The sequence below is a fragment of the Centroberyx gerrardi genome, chromosome 7 (genome assembly GCF_048128805.1).
Source record: "Centroberyx gerrardi isolate f3 chromosome 7, fCenGer3.hap1.cur.20231027, whole genome shotgun sequence".
NCBI lineage: Eukaryota > Metazoa > Chordata > Actinopteri > Beryciformes > Berycidae > Centroberyx > Centroberyx gerrardi.
Window position 1 is genome coordinate 21,512,683 of NC_136003.1, and position 20,265 is coordinate 21,532,947.

The 20,265-nt window shown below is 45.6% G+C and overlaps 1 protein-coding gene across 3 annotated transcripts in view; it reads left to right on the top strand.

Moving 5' to 3' along the window:
• The first annotated feature begins 1,415 nt into the window (after positions 1–1,415).
• Positions 1,416–20,265, top strand: part of col5a3a (collagen, type V, alpha 3a) — a 47,829-nt gene continuing 28,979 nt past the window's right edge. The window contains exons 1-8 of one of the 3 annotated variants that reach the window (XM_071916851.2): positions 1,416–1,650; positions 10,087–10,254; positions 10,624–10,837; positions 11,406–11,568; positions 16,780–16,902; positions 18,692–19,102; positions 19,898–20,017; positions 20,125–20,241. In XM_071916851.2, coding sequence (XP_071772952.1) covers positions 1,566–1,650; positions 10,087–10,254; positions 10,624–10,837; positions 11,406–11,568; positions 16,780–16,902; positions 18,692–19,102; positions 19,898–20,017; positions 20,125–20,241 — 1,401 coding nt within the window. In that variant the 5' untranslated portion in view covers positions 1,416–1,565. Of the gene's footprint in view, positions 1,651–10,086; positions 10,255–10,623; positions 10,838–11,405; positions 11,569–16,504; positions 16,556–16,779; positions 16,903–18,691; positions 19,103–19,897; positions 20,018–20,124; positions 20,242–20,265 lie in introns of those variants that run through there. The other 2 variants (XM_071916852.2, XM_071916853.2) reach the window with 2 other exon arrangements.

The following is a 20,265-nucleotide window of genomic DNA, read 5'->3' on the forward strand; positions in this document are numbered from 1 at the left end:
GTCTCAACTGAATCCCACAGTCATCCTGGAATTGATTTCTGGGTTTCTGGCATGACTGTTGCATTTTTTTCAACCTATATGATCTAGAGTATATAGGTCTAGGTTTAGGGAGAGATGGCGTGACAGAGGTCCTGCTCAGTATTAGGACGTAGGTGAATTTTCACGACCTAATTATTTCTGCTTATTTCTGTCAGCAGTGTGTCCCCCTTAAAGCTGAAATCAAACCTATGCCCCTCATATTGTCTCCTAACAGGGTCTCCGTTGTTTGCCTATGTGAATACAAAGCATACATCAGTATCCATGCGAAAACATGTTCCTTACGAAATGGAGAAACTTTATGTGGAATATATCTTCTCAATATTTTTCCAAGGGTAGATAGGTATAAAATGGATGTTTCTCTATTTTGTGGAAAATGAAATCTTCTTAAGCCTGGTGGATTTAGTCTAGCTGACCATTAGAGGGCTTTACAAGGTGGGATGACCACTAAACCCCATTTATGGTTCTGTGTGATGATAAATCTTCTGGTTTTAAATAGTGGTTGTGGAGACTTAAGCAGATGGGCCTGGCCCTGAACCAACTCAAGCTGATCAGTCCTGAACTGTCAGCAGTCATCGACCTCTGACCTGGGGTTACTCAGCCCCCGACCTCAGAGGGGTCAAGCTGCTGCCTGAACAAGTGTTGGAGAAATGCTGCTGCACTGCTGGCCTGAGATCACACTGATGGTGGAGATAACCTGCCCTGGTCTACAGTCCACCAGGGACCTTACTCCTTGAACTGGCCAGGGGTGCTGTAATGATAGGGTGCATTTATCGCTGTGAAGTTCAAAGCTTGGATACATCCTCCAGCGGCAAATAACTTTGATTAACTCTGATCTTCACTGTCAAGTGAAAGTTATGAGGTGATGTGTGGGCAAAATACTAAGCTGTTAAATACTGAGATATGTGTAATTTTGCACCACCTGCATCATCAGCCTCACATCATCATAATCATCATCATGATCATTGTCATCGTCCTAATCACCAAATCACATATGCTCAAACTTTTTCCACCATCCTTTATATCCTGTTCTTGTATCCTATTCTTATACCTCTTGTTGCTGGATCGTTTTATTCAGTAGCCTGCCTAGTTCTGTAACACAAATTAGAAAACTGACAGGTTACCAGGTAAACGTGTGGTGCTCCACATACTTGAGTGGGTAATAACCACCGCTAAGATGTGAGACCTAACAAATTATCACGAGTAATAAACGTGATTTATGATGGAGTCTTCTGGAGGCGCACCACTCATCCATGCGTCCCAGGACACCGTCCTGTGGGAGGGAGGAGAAGAGGAGGAGGAGGAGAACAGAGGGAGGGAGGGATGGTGAGAGGGAGAAATTGAATGAGAGGGACAGAGCGAAGCTGAGAGGAGCCTCCACAAAAAAACTTCTCCAACAATCAAGCAAGTGGAACTACAGACCGGTTTCTCTCCTTTTCTCCCCGCATGGCTGCTTAGCTCCTGAAAACTTAACTGTTGCAGTATAAAGTTCTGGTGGCGGAGGCAGAGGGGGGTCTCCGCTTGCAAAGATGGACCATTTAATAAGGACCAGGGCGCGCAGGAGAATACCGCTATTTCTTATTATCCTACTACACGCAACGACGACACGAGCTGGTAAAGTATCTGGCTGAACACCTGCTGAGAAATAATAAAGTTTTCCATAGGCTATGAACGCGAGAATGTATATGTAAAATGCTGATAAAAGTCCCGTACTGCACTTTGTAAATGATGCACTTTCCCCCCTTATCCCAGTTTCCATGAATTTTGCAGACAGCTCCATTCATCACTTGGCCCCCAGCAAACATGAAGCTATTAGCGCGAAAACATATTTTCTAGTTTCTCTCTTTTGGGCTTTAATTCAGGTCCTGTTGTTTTAGCCTATCGCTGCTTCGGATCTGAGTGAATATTTGGTGATGCTGCTGGTTTGTACTTGCCCCACAGAGTCGCTTCAGGCCGGGATTAAAACCGTCAGCAGGCTCAAATGACGTTTGGACTCCTTTAAAATACCGAAAGCCACTGAAGTTGTCGGAACTCGTCTCAGAACTGAGCAAATGATTCTTAATGTAGGCTATAATTTTTATATGCACACAGATTAATTATGCGCGTGATTGCGCATGGAGCGCATTTTGATTGCTTCCGCTTCTCCAGCTTCACTTTGCATATCAATTCATATTTTCAGCGTTTGAATTTTAATGTCCCACTCTGTCCTTCCTGCGTCAGGTGTGCTATAAGACTTGCATAGGCCTCATGAGATGTATGATGTCATGTTTGAGTTTGCTTGTGACCGCTGGCGGTTTACTGTGAAAAGGTTTAACGTTGGCTTGAGAAAGAGGTGAATGGCTGAACACTGACCGGACTGAGTAGATTAAAATTCCTGTCATGGATCTGTTTAATTTGCCCACTGCTCACACAGGGCCTTAAGAGAAGGCGCTTAGCACTAACACTCTTACTGCCTTAGTTATGATTATTCTGGCACACACATTTGTACATATTTTATTCCAGGCTACTACAAAAGTATCTCAGGTCATATTTTAGGCAGTTGTTAGTGAGCCAACAATATTATGTCTTGTGCTCACTTTAAGTCTATAGGAGTGGACATTAGTGACACATTTCCTCAATTATCCACCTGCAGGACAAGGAGCTGGCCTCTGTCAAACAGCTGTGGCTGTCTGTCACAGTGTCCTGGTGTGTGGGTTGCCACATTTGCTGCCTTTTGGGCTTGTTCAGCAAGTGCTGTAGCCATTTTCAGACTCCCCAATTCCCAAGATAGCCATTAACAACTATGTGCACACATATGTATCATTTAGCCCAGTGCTATCTGCCACCCACACTAGACCTGTGTATTTAAGACCTGAGATCAGAGTGATAGGCCTGTATGCCCTGTGGCTGTATCCTGAGTGTCTGTAATCCGCAGCAGACTATTGCCTTGCAGGTGCTGCAGTTTAGAGACTGCCTGGTAGAGGGACATGCCTCGACAGCAGTTAACCCTCTGGTCACCACAAGTGCTTAAAGATGTCTCATTTTCACCGGTGACTTTCCAGATGCACCTCTTTACGGCTGGCAGGATTATTTGGTGGAATTCATTGGCTGAAATAAAGTAATGGCAGAGGGAAGTAAGCTGGTACTGACTAAATTACAGACAACTGACACAGCGGCTGCGGGGTCTACTGCTCTCTAATGAATGCTAGTGAAGTGAGAGACTGAGATGGTCTTAAAGTGGGACATATGGTGGTGCTGATATGGCAGTCCTGGATATGTGTGGTTGTTAGTGTTGCTGATACTGTGTGTGTCTGTGTCTGTGCATGCTGGTGTGCATGTGTGAGTGTGTGTTACAGTGCAAGAATGTTTTCCCATATGCTTTTTCTGTGTGTTTGGGAGAGATGAGAGAGCACTTTGTAGTCATGTTTGATGACAGGAAGTGAGACATTCTTGCACACGTCCACAGTTTGTGAATCCTCTGTTCCTTTGCCTCGTCACATTTTTTTAAGTTTTCCTTTCCTTGATTTCTTTTTTTCTGTGCCATTCAAAGGCTGGGATAGGAGAGGGTTTGTTTTTATTTCATATGCCGTATCTCTTCATTTACATCTACCCCCCCCTCCTCCCCCCTATGCCCCGCCTTGGCCCTGGCTGGTTCTGTGACAGAGGGTAAATCACGCATGCAGCCCCCTCTCTGTGTCCCGTTTGATGAAGCCGCCTTGTCGATCCTGCACCAGACTCCCACTGGAGGATGGAAAGCCTTGTTCCCCTTTGATCCAGCGGCAAATTAGTGGCAAATGTAAACAAATGAAAAAGGCGCCTGAATTTAGCAGCAAAGAGAAGAGCAAAAGAGGAAGCTGACGCCTGTTACAGCTCCAGTGTCTGCTGCTGTTATATGAGTTTGTTTCTCTAATGGAATCATTAAGCACCAGAGGTGACAGAGATGCTGACATGTGTCCCCTAGCTGCTGATGCTGCTTGTGTATCATCTGGCTGCTTCCCAGCCTTTGTGGAGGCAAACTTGTTGGGATTTCCCCCAGCGTCTAAATGATGCTTAAACACCTCGTGGTGCCGGTCTCCCATCTATAGTGTGCAACAAACATCTGGCCTCCAGAAACCCAACAACCCCCTTCCCCTCAGGCTTCTAGGGCTCTGTGTTGCTGAACTCTGGATGCTTCAAGCAGCTTTCTGTGGGACTAGGTGGAGACGTTTCCTGTAGAATAGTAAGCAGCAGCCATCACAGGAGCTGACCTCTTTGCGGTGTCCCCTTACCGACCATGTCATCTGCCCCTTTATCCCAGGTTACGAGCCACAGAAAAGCTTTATCATAGTCGTACATCACATGCACAGACCTCTTTAGAAGTCACAGTAGCTAGCTTCCTTACCAAAGGCTTCAACTCTTGAAAACACTATATTAGCCTCAGTGACACTGGTGACCTCGCTCCTTTTTCAACTTCTCTGATCCGCCCAGTGTCCTTTAGCACAGACAGCAGGTTGTTAACATTTAGAAGGCAATGGTCTTGGTTTCAAAGCTACATATAGGCCCACAGCTTGTTGGGAACTGCTTTAAAGTTTCCTTCAAAAACATGAAGGAGCAGAACCTCTAAAAGAGCGTGTGTGTATGTGTGCAGCATAGAGTGTTATGCTTTGATTCTGGCGGCTCTGGTGCACACCACAATAGCTGCCTCAGTGTTATGATGTCTGACAGAGTGAGTGATGGCTTGGGGTTGACCTGAAAAGTTGTATGTGCTCGGTCATGTGTGTGCATGCACATTTGTATGTAGCTACTCCTTTGTGCCCCAGGTTGGTATGCATGTGTTCATGAGGAATTTGTGTGTATGTATTTGTATTTCTATCCTTATGAGGATATTTCATAAGGATAAAAATATGAGAGGATAAAAGGAGGCTAGAGGATAAAAGAAAATCCTCCACAGTGAAGACATTGTGCTGCTTCTCACTTCATTAAGGGGTTAGTTTAGTGTTAGGGTTTGGGTTTAGGGAATAAATGTAGTCTATGAAGGTCCTCGTAAGTATACTAATACAAGTGTGTGTGTGTGTGTGTGTGTGTGTGTGTGTGTGTAGCGCCTGGACAGAGAAAGGCCTTGAGGGGCAGGTGTTTTCTCTGTGGGCCAAGCAGCTTTTGGCCCATCAGCCCGTCATGCTGTGAGCAAACACGAGCAGAACAAACTGTGGAGATTGAAGAATGTGGCGCTGATGTGAACTGGAGGGAAATCTCACCAGATTTCTGCAGACAAGATTCAACTTCAATCCCCAAACCACAGCTCACAATGACCATAAGCCTTAGCAACAGGACTTAGCCACTGACCCATATTCAGCACTCTCAACACGCTAATCACAGTTGCAAGTCCATGAGTTGTGATGTGGTGGGGTGTGTTGTAAGGCCAGCTGAGACATACCAAGTGCATGCATGTGTACAACAGAGGAGGCATTTGGCTTGACGTGACAAAAACGACCCAAATTCACCCTTGTCCGTGCCCCGCTGATCTTGACAGTCGGAGTGGATCTGCCAGTGGATTCCCAGCGGTCTCCCCACACAACCGCTGATTTGACTGGCTTCCAAACTCTCAGAGATAACTGAAAGCAGACCCAGCCCCAAAGCCCAATCAACATGATAAATATCAGTGCCTCCCAGTTTGCATTCTTCCAGAGCAACAAACTCTTCCGTCCCCATGTTAACCTTACCCGACTTCGCGGTAGACATTTCTGATACGCTCTCCCCCCCTATTTTCTTAACCTCTGTTTACAAGTAAGAGAGTGGAGTGTTTGACAAACTGCTGACAGACAGAAAGAATACAGTGATGCAGGGGGAAAAGTAGACAAGGGCAGAGGTGGAAAGTGCTGTTTTTTTTTTTGTTCCGAGCACGTTATTATCGAGCTATGTCCTGTATATGTGTGTGGGTTGCTTGGTCATAATAGTGTGTCTGTGGGTCTGTGTGTATAGTCAGAGTTTCCGTCTTGTTTGGTTGTTCATGAAGTTGTGTTTTCAGTGTGTGTGCAGGTGTGAGAGAGAACCGGCATACATATGAGTGTTTATGTGTGTGTATCACTGCTACTCGCCTCATTGCCTTTCCTGTCCACACACAGCGCTGACCCAGACAAAGGGTCACACCCATGGCTAATTAGATTAAGGCTATTCTTTGTGGAGCCTTGATCGTGTCTGGCTTTATTCAGCCACTTCCACTGAATCTGTCATCAACTTCTCATTATTAATCAGGCCTCTCCTTTTCTGCTTATCCTCTGCTCATCATAAGTGAAAACGTATTTTTAAGAAATGTCTTCTCACCAGTAGTTTTAATGGGCAGTGGCATTTCAGAAAACATTAAAGATTTGTGAAGGATTAGATACTGTCTATATGTGTCTGCTTGATGTACACATGGCCAGTATGTGCTGATATATTATCATCTTATGTATTATAAGATGCAGATATGCATATCTCCAAACAGTAGGTTCAAATGTCAATTTTTTCTCTCCACTCATCTCAGGGTGTGGTCTCAAATACGATGGGAACTTCTCTTTGCCCAGATTCATTTTGGCCTCATTGCTTGTTAAAAATTCCCCATTTCCCAGGCGCAATCGTTTTTGACAGTGTAGTATTGTATGTGTGTGTGTGTGAGTGGTATTTTCAGGCTGAAATGGGAGTGTAGGTGGTGTGAGTCATAAAGAATGTCTTCAGAGACATTTGCTGCAGAAACACAGAGAACACATTATGTCCATGTATGACTGAAGTGGTGCTGGGCTGTATGACTGCGGGACATGGAGAGACAGTGTCACACAGCCAGAGAGGACACACAGATGTAGACTGTTTGGTGGCATTTCCATTGGACAGAGCATGTTCTGTGGGGTGGAGTGGGTGCTGTTGAGGCCTTTTCTGTCAGGAAGACTGTGGACAGAACTGCAACTGGGCAGACACGGTTGCCTCACAGGGAAAGTGCTGGAATGAGAAAGAGCAAGCAAGAGAAATGTCATATGTGGAGTGAGTGTGTTTGTTTAAGTGGATTATACATGCAACTACTAATGATCTTCCCAGGAGCTTTTTTGTGCTATTGGAAAACACTCATCAGCTGATGATGCAGGGCCTTGTGAGTCACACTACTGAATCAGTCTAAAGAGAAGAATCCCAAGATGCTGTTTCAAACAGGTTGAGTCATATCATCATCTTCATTGGCTAAGGTCAACTGTAGCATGTATTTTTGCCAGTTTAATATCCGATATGCCCTCTGGCAGGGTAGCCTAGTGCTCAGAGAGACCAGAACCAGAAGGTCCCAGGTTTTGTCCATCAATAGCCATGCCGAAGTGTCCTTGAGCAAGTCGAAACTCCTTCCTGCTCACTCATTGTAAGTTGCTCCGGATGACAGTGTCAGCTAAATTCCTTAAAGTGTACATTATGTCGACAGGTGAGGTAAGGTGAAGACATGTAGCTTAATGAGATGCAGGTAATGCTTGCTCAGACAGTCAGCACTGCAGGACAGGTAGAAAGGCTGCAGGAATTGGCAGAGCTCCATGTGACAGAAATGGATCCAAGGCGGTGAATAGATAGCTCTCTTTTATTGATCTCTGCATGGATCCAGACTTCACATGGCATCCTGCCACCTGCCTGGGGCTTGTTTATGACGCTAGAGTCTGGGGTGGTGGTGCTGGGATGATGAAATAGAGGACATTCCCCAGGACTGCATAATGACCCCGTCGACCTGCCTGGCTGGCTGGTATGCTGAGTGGGAAGAGACTGTGGCACCAGAGGGTAGAAGACGGAGAAAAGCTCCTGCCATCGTACCTCATCGGGGTCATCGCTGTATCTGACTAGCCTCCGATGTTGTCGCATCAACTATCAGGGTTGCAGCCTTTTAGCCCAACGTGGATTTTTCCCTCTTCCTCTGTGTCAGCTTGCAAACCCTTATCCCTCAACAGTTTGTATGTGGAGTTGGTTTTGTGCACGTGGCCTATTGCCTATGCCTATTATTCCCCAGCACTTCTGCACTTTTTAACTGACAGTTCATTGTGAAAGCAGTTTCTCTTTCTGGAGGAATTTCTGCCGCTCCTCTCAGTTTTCTCCCTGTGGCATTGTTGCACATTTCGACTGCTCTCTGTTGTCTCGAGAGGGTCGAGAGGTCAACAGTCTTCTGTCAGCCCATAGCTTCAACATGTTGAGAATTGGGTAACAGTTTTTTTTTTTTTTTTTTTTAAGTCATGCTGTGGTGGGTGGAAATCTAGCATTTTACAACACCATACCATTACAACAAAACAATTAGCTAATCAAATGGCCCTGCTGTTTCTGTGGTCCATGAGGTGCATTGATATGTCTTCTCTTTGGACTGCTTGGAATAAAACAATTCCAAGAGGATTGAAAAGTTCGTGCTGAAAAGTTAATTGAGTTAGTTTGTTTTGAGGCCATTTTGTCAGGTGCTCTTCCTGATGGGCTGACAGAAATCCAAGGATCCCAAATAATTAGACCCATGCTGCTTCAAATTAGAACATTATTCAGGCTGTTCCAAACATCAGCGCCTTATGACCTCTCTTCCTCCCTGTGTGTGCGTATGCATGAGAGCATGAGAAACAGAGAGAGCGACAGCCTGTGTGTGTGTGTGAGAGAGAGAGAGAGAGAGAGAGAGAGAGACTGAGGATGTACTTAAATGGACACTAATCTCTGAAAAGATAAATTATTCATTGACATTTAGTTCTTGGTTCGTTTTCATGACAGGTAATTAGAGTAGATTTGAAAAGCGCCATAAATGACTGTGTGTGGGTGAATGTTTATCGGTGCCACTTGTACATATATCAGCCTGAGGTTTCTGTTTGTTAGGAGCCAGTAAGTCCTGTAATTATTTAATTTACACGGCTTGTTTATGACTGTATCAAATTCTAAAATTAAGCCCTGCGGTCTTAAATACCTTTAGATCTGTACCTAATGTTTTCCATTGTTGGAGCCTGGCTGTAATTCACAGCTTAACCTATTTACAGGCCCGTTGCCATGCTAGGGGACCCAGCGGGTGAGCTCAAAGCTGCTCGGAATAAACGGCCTCTGCTATGCAAATAAATAATGCCATAAAATGTAACATGGTGTTTTTCTGCAAGCAAGGTCTGGGCAACGGTAAACTCTCTCCACATGTTTAATTAACGAGGAGAATAAAAAGCGAGCCTTGGTACGAGTGGGTAAAGCTACAGGAGGCAATTTGAATTTAGGATCCTCATTTCAGATGCCTGGAATGCTAAGTGCTGAGTTGCCCTGAACAGGCTCCCTTTGGCAGCTGGTGGGAGACTGGCTTCACACAAAGCTCTGATCCTGGCTAATGCTCATGGCAGCACTTTATCAACAGAACATCTAATAACATGACTAGCCGACTGCAAATAAAGCAAAGGCTCATTGTAATGAGATGTAGACCTACCACCGGGAGAATCCTTATATCTTCAGAGGCAACGGTTTTTGTGCTCATGACTAATAAGCATAGTTTGCTGTGTGAATATATGAATCACTGATGTGCTTTATTCATGCCAGCAAAGTGTTCAGAATGAGATAAATGCGAAGCGGACGTTGTTGCTCGCTGGTGCAGGGGCGAGCTGCGTGCAGGTGTCAGCTGTCAGGTGTGCCGCAGTAGGATTATGGGCTAGGCTGTGTAGTACCTCTATCCTATAATAACAGCCACAGAAGGCTGGCCACCTGCAGCCACTTCTCAGAGGAGCTGTCTCCTCTGACTCCTCGAAACAGGAAGCTTCCACGCTTTAACAGCAGTTTCCAGCCCCACTAAACCCTGCTCTTCAGCTCAGTAACAACTAGCACTTAACTGAGTCAGACAACAAAGTACTGTCACGCCGGCAGAATTGAACTGTTAAGACTGACATGGCTAAAAGCATGCTGCTACCATCTGCCACAAGATCCACCCTATCATAGTATGGTTCTTCACACAAAGTTCGAAACCGGGACATCTTGCTTATTAATGAAATTATATATCTTATTTAAAGATACAGCATTGGCTACAGTGTATAAGTATGACTGCATCTGTTCTATCTGTTCTATGACTGTGTGCGGACTGTTCATTTTTCTCTTTCTTTCTGCTCCCAGTTGATGCCCTTGATGTGCTGCGGGTGCTGGAGCTGTCGGAGGACATGGAGGGGGTGACCATGGAGGCTGGCCTCTGTACCAGCAGGAAAGGCATGGAGGAGACGGACCTGGCCTACAGGATAGACAAAAAGATCCAGCTCAGTGCACCCACCAAACAGCTCTTCCCTGGTACTGGCCATAGCCTCCACTACTATGTAGCAATGAAATATTTGATTTGATTTCTAAAATGTCAAAACGTACTCCAATGTGGCATTTTTGTGAGGGTTTTTGTGAGGGATTCTTCACTCACTGGGACTTTATGAGATCTGACTTTGAACTCCCTTTATGCCTCCTCAGCAGTGCTTACTGCTTTCATGGGCAATATTTCTCATCATTATTATCTTTACTCAAGTCTGGGATTGTCAGCAGGTGGTGCCTGCATGTTATAAAAAAAAGTCTGCTACCTGCTGTGCTCCCTCTAGTGTGACTAAAATATATCTCCTCTCCTCTCCTCTCCTCTCCTCTCCTCTCCTCTCCTCTCCTCTCCTCCTCTTCCAGATTCCCCATTCCCTGAGGATTTCTCCCTGATGGCCACAGTGCGAGCTAAGAAGGGCACCCAGTTCTTTTTGCTTTCAGTGTATGATGAGCAGGGGGTGCAGCAGCTGGGGCTGGAGGTTGGCCGCTCGCCTGTCTTCCTGTATGAGGACCACCAGGGGCAGCCCACTCCGCAACTGTACCCCATCTTCAAGAAGATCAACCTGGCTGACGGAAAGTGGGTAGCCCCCTCAACCTCTCCATTTGACCCGCTATTACTAACAAATCTGCCATTTTAAGCCCCTCTGTCAATTTTACTGTTTCTACAGCAGATCTAATGTGCATGTCAAATGGATGAGATTCACCAGCACTGTGTAATATATATCAATTGCGCACATATGACTTTCCTTAACGCTGAAATCAGAGGAGGGCCTCACATAGCCACACTCGAGTCTGACTCATACCGCTCACTCCCTGTGCTTGACCTTGAGTGAACCTGAAGGGAATAAGATTCTTGCAGAGCCTCTGATGCAACGAGGGGTCAACGACTTGACTCGATCAAAGGACTGAAGGAAATCCATCCTTCACAGTCTGGTGCTCAAAAGCGCTGCTTGTTTGCTTTGCTCACAAGAATCATGCATTATCTATGAATCATCTCCTTGCATTGCTGATTTTGTTGGGCACAGTTTTATCTTCAGACACAAAGCATACTTCTTACTGCTGCCTTTTCACAATACATCCCTGCAGTGTTGAACTGTCCGTTCACTCTCAGCTGACCGCCTCTCCCTCTCTCTTTGTTCTTTCAGATGGCACAGGATAGCCTACAGTGTGCAGGGCAAGACTGTGACCCTCTACTTGGACTGTCAGAAGGTAGAGACGCTGGATCTGCTGCGAGGGGACAGCGCTGTAGTCAGCACAGAGGGCGTCACTGTGTTTGGGACGCGGCTGCTGGACGAAGAAGTATTTGAGGTAGGACAACTCCCAAGTGGGGGCATCTTTGGAAATGGATGATCTGTTTTCATTGGGTTTTACACACTTGGATGTTCCTTGTATTGGATGTTCCAAATTGGCCAATCAGAACATGCTCAGGTTGTTACGTAGAAGGCTGACTTTTACTGGAATTGACTAACTTACTTTTCAGGCAGGGGTAGGGGGCGGACCCTATTGCACCGCCAACCAATCAGAGCAGTGTCTCTTTCTAGCTGTTTGAAAACATCCTGGAGCTCTTTAGGTGGAGGAATCCCCCATCAGCACCAGGGATAAAAGATGCTGATGTTGTTGAAGCTTGTTACATTTAAACTAATTTGGGATATCTAAATGTTTTACCAAAGAAATTAGTATTTTATAACTTTACACACAGGAGTACTAGTAGTGGAATAGTTCACTGACAGAAAGTGAGTGCTTTTTGTGGATGTCTCTTATGAAAAAGGCACAAGAGGTGATTACGAGAGTCAGTACTATGATGTGAACTTTGTGTTATTAAGTATGTATGTGAAAGCAGAGCAGAATTATTCACTAGAGTAATCTATAATGCATATTAGCTGAATCTTCTGACAGGACGCCGTAGGGGGAGGTCCTGATAACCTTGTTTTTTTTCATTTGGATGACTTTCTGTCTTTATAACTTTATTCCACAGCCCAACAAATTAGAATATCTCGCATATCTCCACATTCAGCCTAATTCAGTATGCTTTATCAGTGTGCTGAATGCTGTTACAGATCACTGTGCTGTTGATTTGAACATTTTCAGGCTTAGGAACAGTGTGTAGATCAGAGGAGATAAGCGGTGGCAGGGGTCTGCTGTCAATCCGAATGCTGCTGAAGGACTGACAAAGCAGTCTGGGGGAAAGGAGATTGGGGGGGTGGGGTTGTTCAGACATGCCCCAGCCTCATCGTTTCCATTGCAATACCTAGAAATGACACGTTCACTTTGCTGTTTGGATTTGTCAGTATAGATCTGTTGGCTCTAGATGTGTTGACATATGTCTGAATGGACATTTGTGTGGTTGGACGTTATTGAGTGTGTGCTTGAGTGTGAATTAGCGTCAGTGAATGTGTGCAGTTTGGTCATGTCTGGTGATGGTCAGGACTCAACATCTCGAAGGAAGAATTCCTGCTGCTGCTTTTCCTAGTGTTGTTCCCCGCGGCGGCACACACTCGGGCTTTCATCCTTATTACCCCTGAGTGGGGCAGGACAGGCGTCACAGAGACAATTACTCCTTAAGTCATTCCAGCTTCATCTAATTGTGTGTTTACCCGAAAGCGGTCGTTTTGAACCTTTGAAGTTGAAGTGGATTTCCACAGTTTAGAGCATTTGAATAGGTGTTCGCATGTGTGAATGTATCTGTATGCAGGGAAAGAAAGAGCAAGAAGACTGAAACTAAACTCCGGGAGAGGTTCCAATTCCTCTGTTTTCAGTTCACTGACCTTTATTGTCATAAGTCATTCTCTGTGCTTCCCATGACAATATGCAACCCCTGCTCCATTGTCATTCCCAATGAGGCTCCACTCTAAATCACTCGCCCACAGCATGAAATAGAGATCAGCTTAAGCCCTTTCTCCTGCCATATCCTCAGGCGCCGTGTCTGCTCAGCACTGGAGCAAGAGAGAAAAGGAAGGAGAGACAGAGGTAGAGGCGAGTTCAGAGAATAAACCGTCTTCCCTTCTCTCAGCCCCTCAGGGTCCCAAATGTGCCTTGCATGCCTTGCCCCCCCCCAAAATGAACATGGTTTAAACTTTGAAAAAGTACAGAGGGAGTGTTATTATCAGTCCCTTTTGGCTTAATGGACGCACACCTCTGCCTGCTCTGCTTTCACCAGGCGAAAACCAGATGTCCTTTCTGCTGACAGGTGGACACCCACTGCCTTTGGGTTTGCTTACATAGTCAATAACTGCCTCCTTAACTACGTCCACACAATAACCTCCCCTCCCTAAATTCCGCCCATGTCCTAACTTTACCTCAATTGCCCCTCCCATGCCATAAATCAGTCTCCATTTCCCCACCCACTCATCCCTCTCAGATTATGACAGGCAATGCAGTATTTATTTATCTCACTCCAATTAAGCAAATGTGTCTCCTTATGGTCCCTATAAATTTCCCTCTTTAGTAGCAGGGAAGACCATTCCTCACCACATTCACTCTTTGCCCTTCCACCAAAAAAACATCACTCCCATCCACTATTTATCATCCTATGAGTAAAGTGATGATGATATTTATGGTGATGACTAATATGTTTCAGACTGTCTCTGTTGATTAGATCCATCCTTCTGTCCCATGCATTTTTTGTGGTGAATGAGTGCGTGCGTGTTTGCATGTGCATGCACGTATGTGTGCATACTGAAAAAAAATTAAATCTTAGCAAGTCATTTGGTCTAGTATAGAGTATTGAAATTTCCTTGGGTTTTCCTTGGGACAAGTGAAAAAAAATCTGCCAATAGGGAGAGAAGGTTTCACTTGTTTCCAAAGCTGGTTCACCTGCTTTGAGAATTTTTCTTGATACATGTAACAATATCTTGAAACAAGGTGGATCATGCTACTGGTATCAAGATATTCTTAATTGATTTAAGAAAATTATTGAAACACATTGATTTGCATCAGAAATAAATGAAATGATCTCATCCCATTAGCAGATTTTTTTCCCTTGTTTGAAGAAAAATATGATTTTAAGACTCAACACTAGATTTAATGACTTGTTAAAATAGCCGTTTTTGTATGTATGTATGTATGTAGTGTATGACTCGGGTGAGGCTGGTACCAGGGGAAGAGAGGTCAAGCAGTGGAGCGGCCCATTCTCAGGCCAGGCCTCTGGGCCTCTGTTCCCAGGCCCTGGTTCTGTGGGAGGAGGCCAGTGTTCCGGCCCAGTTCTCCCAGCGTGGGAGCTCAGCGTGGGAGCCTGGGGACTGTGGTCAGCAGCTAATGTCTCTATTGCTTCCAGATTGCCTACAAATGACTACAGAACTTGAGTGTTCAAACCCAACGCTGCGCTTGCATTTGCACTAAAGCAAACATGAAACATGTCCACAGTCTGGTTGTGCTCCTTCTTGGCCGCTGTGTGCCCTGTTTATGTGCCTCCAACACGCTGACTGCCTAGATATGATCCAGCCCAGTGTTTATTTGTTAGGAAATTCAGCCCCCTTCCTGTCTGGATTAGAACTGGGGAAACAGAAAAGTTGTTGGCAAACTGACATAGGCATGTTGAAACCTTGACTTGTCAAGCATGTCATTAAAGGGCAGCTTTATTTCAATCCTCAGATTCAAATCTAATCAAGAAACCCCACACAGATTGGAGAAGCACATTATGTTGGTCAAGGTCTGTTGTAGACATATTTTGCCTCTGAAATGACTTGCGTCTGATTGTGGTCAGATGTTTTTGGTTAGTCATGAGCATCTGTTGCACTTTAGGCAAGTTAAGAGCAACAAAGTGCTGTTTCTTTGTGGCGAGCAGTCTTCATTGTTTGTTGCAAATCTGGTCTCTCCTTCACCCACAGGGACACAAGACATGTGGTGACTCACTCTAGAGCCAGTTGTTTTTTATAGGGTGAGATCTCATTAAGAGAGGGGAAATGAGTGGACAGTGCCTCAGATAAGGTCTTAGGTAGTTGGGTAATTACGATGTGACTGGGTGGAGCAGTAAGTCTGTTGGCTAGCTGGCACCATACCTTCCTGCGGGCAGCATTAGACAGCAGGGCAAAGAGAAGAGGTCACTCTCTGAGAAACTATGTGCTTTTCATGGCTTTCAGTCAAACTTTGCCACCAGAGCCATGTGTGACCTAATGCGGTTCATCAGCTGAGATGACTTCCTTCCCAGCACCACAGCTATGTTCTCTTCTGATGTCCTTAACCATCCTAAATGAAGAAGGACGGGGCACACACGACTCCATGTGTTGGGCAGGGTCAGGCTAACCCGGCCCCTGCTAGGAGAGAAAAACAAGAGAAATTCTCATACAAGTGTTGCCTTTGATCTCAAACTGAGATTGGATTGGATTAGCTCTCTGTGCCCTTTCTCCCTCTCTCTCTCTCTCTCTCTCTCTCTCTCTCTCTCTCTCTCTCTCTCTCCCTAGAGTGCAATGTTTTCATTTGCTGGATACACTGGATATTGGCCAAAACTTGAAGAAACAAGGAGGGTCAGAGTCAGATGGATAGATGTGTTCCAGCACACATGATTGTCAGTCATGCCTGGGTTTGCCTTCTTTTGTGTACATTAATCAAGACTCAGGGTTTGTGTTTGCACATGCATTGCTGATAAGGCATGATTTGAGCTGTATTAGAAGATGTATGACCTGGTGGCGGGTGGTGGAGAAGAGACATGCGTTGATTTATTTCACCTCTGGCCGCTCAGCTTAATTAAAGAGATTACAATGGGACTATAATTACTACAACATCAAGCAGCTAATCTGACTTAATTTATCACAAATGGCTGCCCAGCTGTCCCTGGATAACATTTTACCCTGCAATCTGTTTGCAGTGGCCTGTCAGTTTCATAGATTCTTATCGCTGATTTAATCTAAATCTAGTCAAACGCTGCGCCATGGGGCTGTGTACATTTTGTTTATGTTGTATTACAAGTGAAATTCATGGCCCGTGTCTCAGAAGGGCCCAGACAAAGAATAATGTAATAACATGAGGGTTATGTAGACAAAAGACGAGAGTGATGTTGAGTGTGAGGCCACCAAAGCCAACAGAGGCTTTGGGCTCAGTCCTGCAGGGACCAGGAGTGCTGTCTCCGTGTGTGTTTATGTGTACACACTGGCTACGCCTCTGGGGCAGGATGGGAAGTGAAAGGTCCTGACAGAGGGGTGAGAGGGAGCTATTTGACTGTTTCGTGTACACAGCCAGGCCCCTGCTGGAGCCATGGGAACACAGAGGGGACAGAGAAGTGACGAGCAGAAGCAATAGCAGCAGTAGAAGCAGCTTCATAATGGGGTTTTTTTGCGATTTCACTTTGCTTTACATCTAGGTATGCAGACAATTGTGTTTGTTTTTCACCTATGTTTGTGATGCTGTATCGTTCTGGGAATGTTTTTTCTTTTTTCTGGTCCTCGCTTAATCTCCTCACTGTGGAGGAGCAGCTGTTGTATGATTCTGTCAGTGTTATAATGAGATGATTCTGCTGCTCCTGTATGTGTGGCTGTGTAATATAACACTTGTTTGCCTGTCTGTCTGCCTGACGATTTATTCCAGGGAGATATTCAGCAACTACTGATAGTGGAGGACCCCCAGGCTGCTGCCGACTACTGTGTCAACTATATACCAGACTGTGACTCTCCTCTGCCCTACAACAGCCAGGCCCTGGACACTCAGGAGGTCAGTACTGCCACCAGCAGGGGGTGACACCTACTGGCATACAAACACACACACACACACACACACACATACACACAGACAGACAGACACACACACACACACACACACACACAGACACACATCTTAATACTTACAAGATAGTTGGTCAGTAAACCACCGTGAAATGCAGAGACATGGCCCGTATTCACAGTTTTGTATTAAACCCAGATGCTCTGGCATAGTGATTTATTGTGGAAAGCAGAGGCCTGATTTGCCTTGCTCAATGCCTGGAACACTTTGGAGCTGAGCTTTACAGGGACATGATTGTGAGATCTCATTAGATAAGCTCTGTGCTTCAAATCAAGCCTAAGTAACATGAAGAGCTCAACGCTCCAGTATTCATGTTAAGACACTTGTCAGGTCCTTTTCAGCTGTGTCTGCTAAACTGGGCTTGCAGAAGCCTTTGTTTCACAGCCAACCAATGAAAGATAGTACAAGTATGCATATCAATAGAGCTGTGTGTCCCAGAGACATAACCAAACCCTTGATCACATGATTTACAAGCAGCCAATCCTCTCAGCCAAGAAGGGGTCTGAGCACAGTGCTAATGCATGAGTGTTGGGGAAAGGAGACTTGAGAGGTAGAGACCGAATAAGCCATCATTCAAAGTAGAAGTGTCTCCTTTGAAATGCTGCCAGCAGTGGAGCATCCTTAGGTCAGGTGTTCCTTTGGCAAGGGATACGCAGACACAGACACAGACACACACACACACACACACACACACACACACACACACACACACACACACACACACACACACACACACACACAGCCAGGGGCCTATAAATCAAACAGGATATCATAGCTCTTCCTCTCCTCTGGCTTGCATAGGCAATGGAATCAATCATGGATATGAATTACTGTATATTTCTTTGTGTGTGACAGAGAGAGAGAGAGAGAGAGAGAGAGAGAGAGAGAGGAAAGAAAAGACAGAGAAATAGAAGCAGAGAGATGTGTGTGTGTGTGTGTGTGTGTGTGTGTGTGTTTGTGTGTGTACGGCAGAGATAGAGAAAGAGAGAGAGAGGAAAAGACAGTGAAATCAAAGCAGAGACATATGTGTGTGTGTGTCTGCGTATGGGTGTGCCATGCACATGCGTGCAGTGTGCATGTCCAGTCCCCAATGAAGAGATGGTCCGTTAGCGGTTATGTGAGGCCATTCAGATACTCAGCCAGTTGGCCTTTATAGCACTACAGCTGAGCAGTGAGCTCCATATCCAGACCTTGTCAACATCTGTCACCCCACTGACCTACTTCCCATCATTCTCTCCCACACACTGACCTTGTTTACAAATGGATCTAAATCACGTCATTGATATCTTTCACAGACTGGGCCTTCAGCAACATTCTCAGGCCGAGGCCATTCATATCACTGACAACCAGTGGACATCACTCTGAGGGTTGACACAACACATATTTGCTCACTTGACTGAGTACACTAAGAATTAGCACCTCTGTAGGATCATAGACACAGTGACCCCTGACCTCACGAGCAAATATGTCCTCTCCTTTGACTAAGAGGAATCAACAGTGACTGCTCTGCAACTGTGTGTCCCTCCTCATTTCATGTTTGCTCTAGGTTTTTACCAGCTCAGTGGGAATCACAGCAGGTGACCGACCCTATCAGGGTGTTGCAGTGTTCTCCTTTCCTGTTCCTGGCTATTCCCTATACTGTATTTTTTATTCACATTTTGTTTTTCTTTTCCATCCTCCATCTCTACCCTCACCTATACATTCCCCATTTTCACAAAAGAATTCCCAACTTCAGTCTGATCCCTCGATGCAAAGTGACCAGCCAGATGAACCAAAGCGCTCCAAAAAAGACAGGAAAGGCAAAAAGAACAAAAAGAAGAGGGACAGGGGCTCCAAAGGCAAAGGAAAAGGCAAAGGCAAGGGCAAGAAGGGGTCGAGGAAGAAGAAACACGAGGAGGAGGCTCTTGAGGATGGCTTCCTCAACGTGTCCACCACACTGCCTGAGTATCTGTCCCAAGAGCCCTTCCAGCCCACAGAGTTTCCCGAAATCAAGAACACCCCAGAAGTTGTCGCTGCTACCGAAGCCTTCGACAAGACCTTCATGGAGATGCCAACACATGAACCTGACTCCACAACTGAGGCCCCCACTGTGGTGCCCAGTGCGCTGCCTGAATCCGAGGTTACTGAGGAGGTAGACCAGTTCCCCTCTAGATGCCCCGCCCCCCCCCTCACCCCCCCCCCCCCCCCCCTCAGCTCCACTCCTAACCGAACACTCCCCTACTACCTCCTAACCATAGAGAGCACCTCTTCCCTCTCCAGCTGCTTGTACCACCATCACTAACCAGCACCATCCTAATCATCACCTCCACCAAACCCCTTACGGAAAATACGGAGAATGCATCCTAACCGAGAAACCTTAGATGATCTCAAAATATGACTTACGGCCGTCTTTTGCAGAACATGCAGTAGTACATGCATCCCACACATCTGAAAGTGTGGCATGTATGGTATCTCTCTAAGTGTTTTCCAGCGTGCGGAAATGCTGCAATTCATTCAAGGTGGATATCACGCTTGGATATCCTCTTGATGTTCTGAGACACTGACGTTTCAAATCATCCATATCACTATCCAACGGCAACAAACACGGGTTGTTTCTGTATTTCCCCCTCGAGGTTATCATTTTCTAATTTGCAAAGTCAACTCATTTTTTGTGCTGTAGCTGTCACAGTCGCTGCCACGCTGCCATATGGCTTTGATGTATTCCATCAGCTAATTACACTCCGGCATTATGATTAACTGCACACCTGACAACCTGTATCATGTATAACCAACACATTCCCATAACATCCACCTGTTTTGCTAACATTCATATCATGCAGTACAATGTGAGCCTTGACCTGCAAGCGCTGTGCGCTGATGGGAGGCGCTCAGTGTCTCCTGGTTGAGTTTTGACATGACTGATGTGAGACCGTGTGTTGGCGTGCAGGAGGACAAACCAGTGAAGAATCCAGTGGTGGAGGAGTACGGCGATGACTTCTTCAGTGACCTCTATGACGATCTTTCAGTTTCCACGGTAACAGCGGGCCCCAATGTTACTGAATATGAGGTAGGTTACTGTAAATGCAGGTAGATGTCTTCACCTCAGCAGCTTTGAGTTTCTTTTTTCCTCATTCGGCACAGCTGTTGCTGATGTAGCTTTACATCCATCAACAGATTCTTGAATACGAGGACTACAAGAATGAGACAGAGTCGGAGTACGAAGAGTATGAGGTATACGAGGACGGCTACGGCTTTGCAGAGCGGGAGGGAGCAGAGACGTGGGATGGGGAGGTAAACTGCTCGGCCCTCTGATCT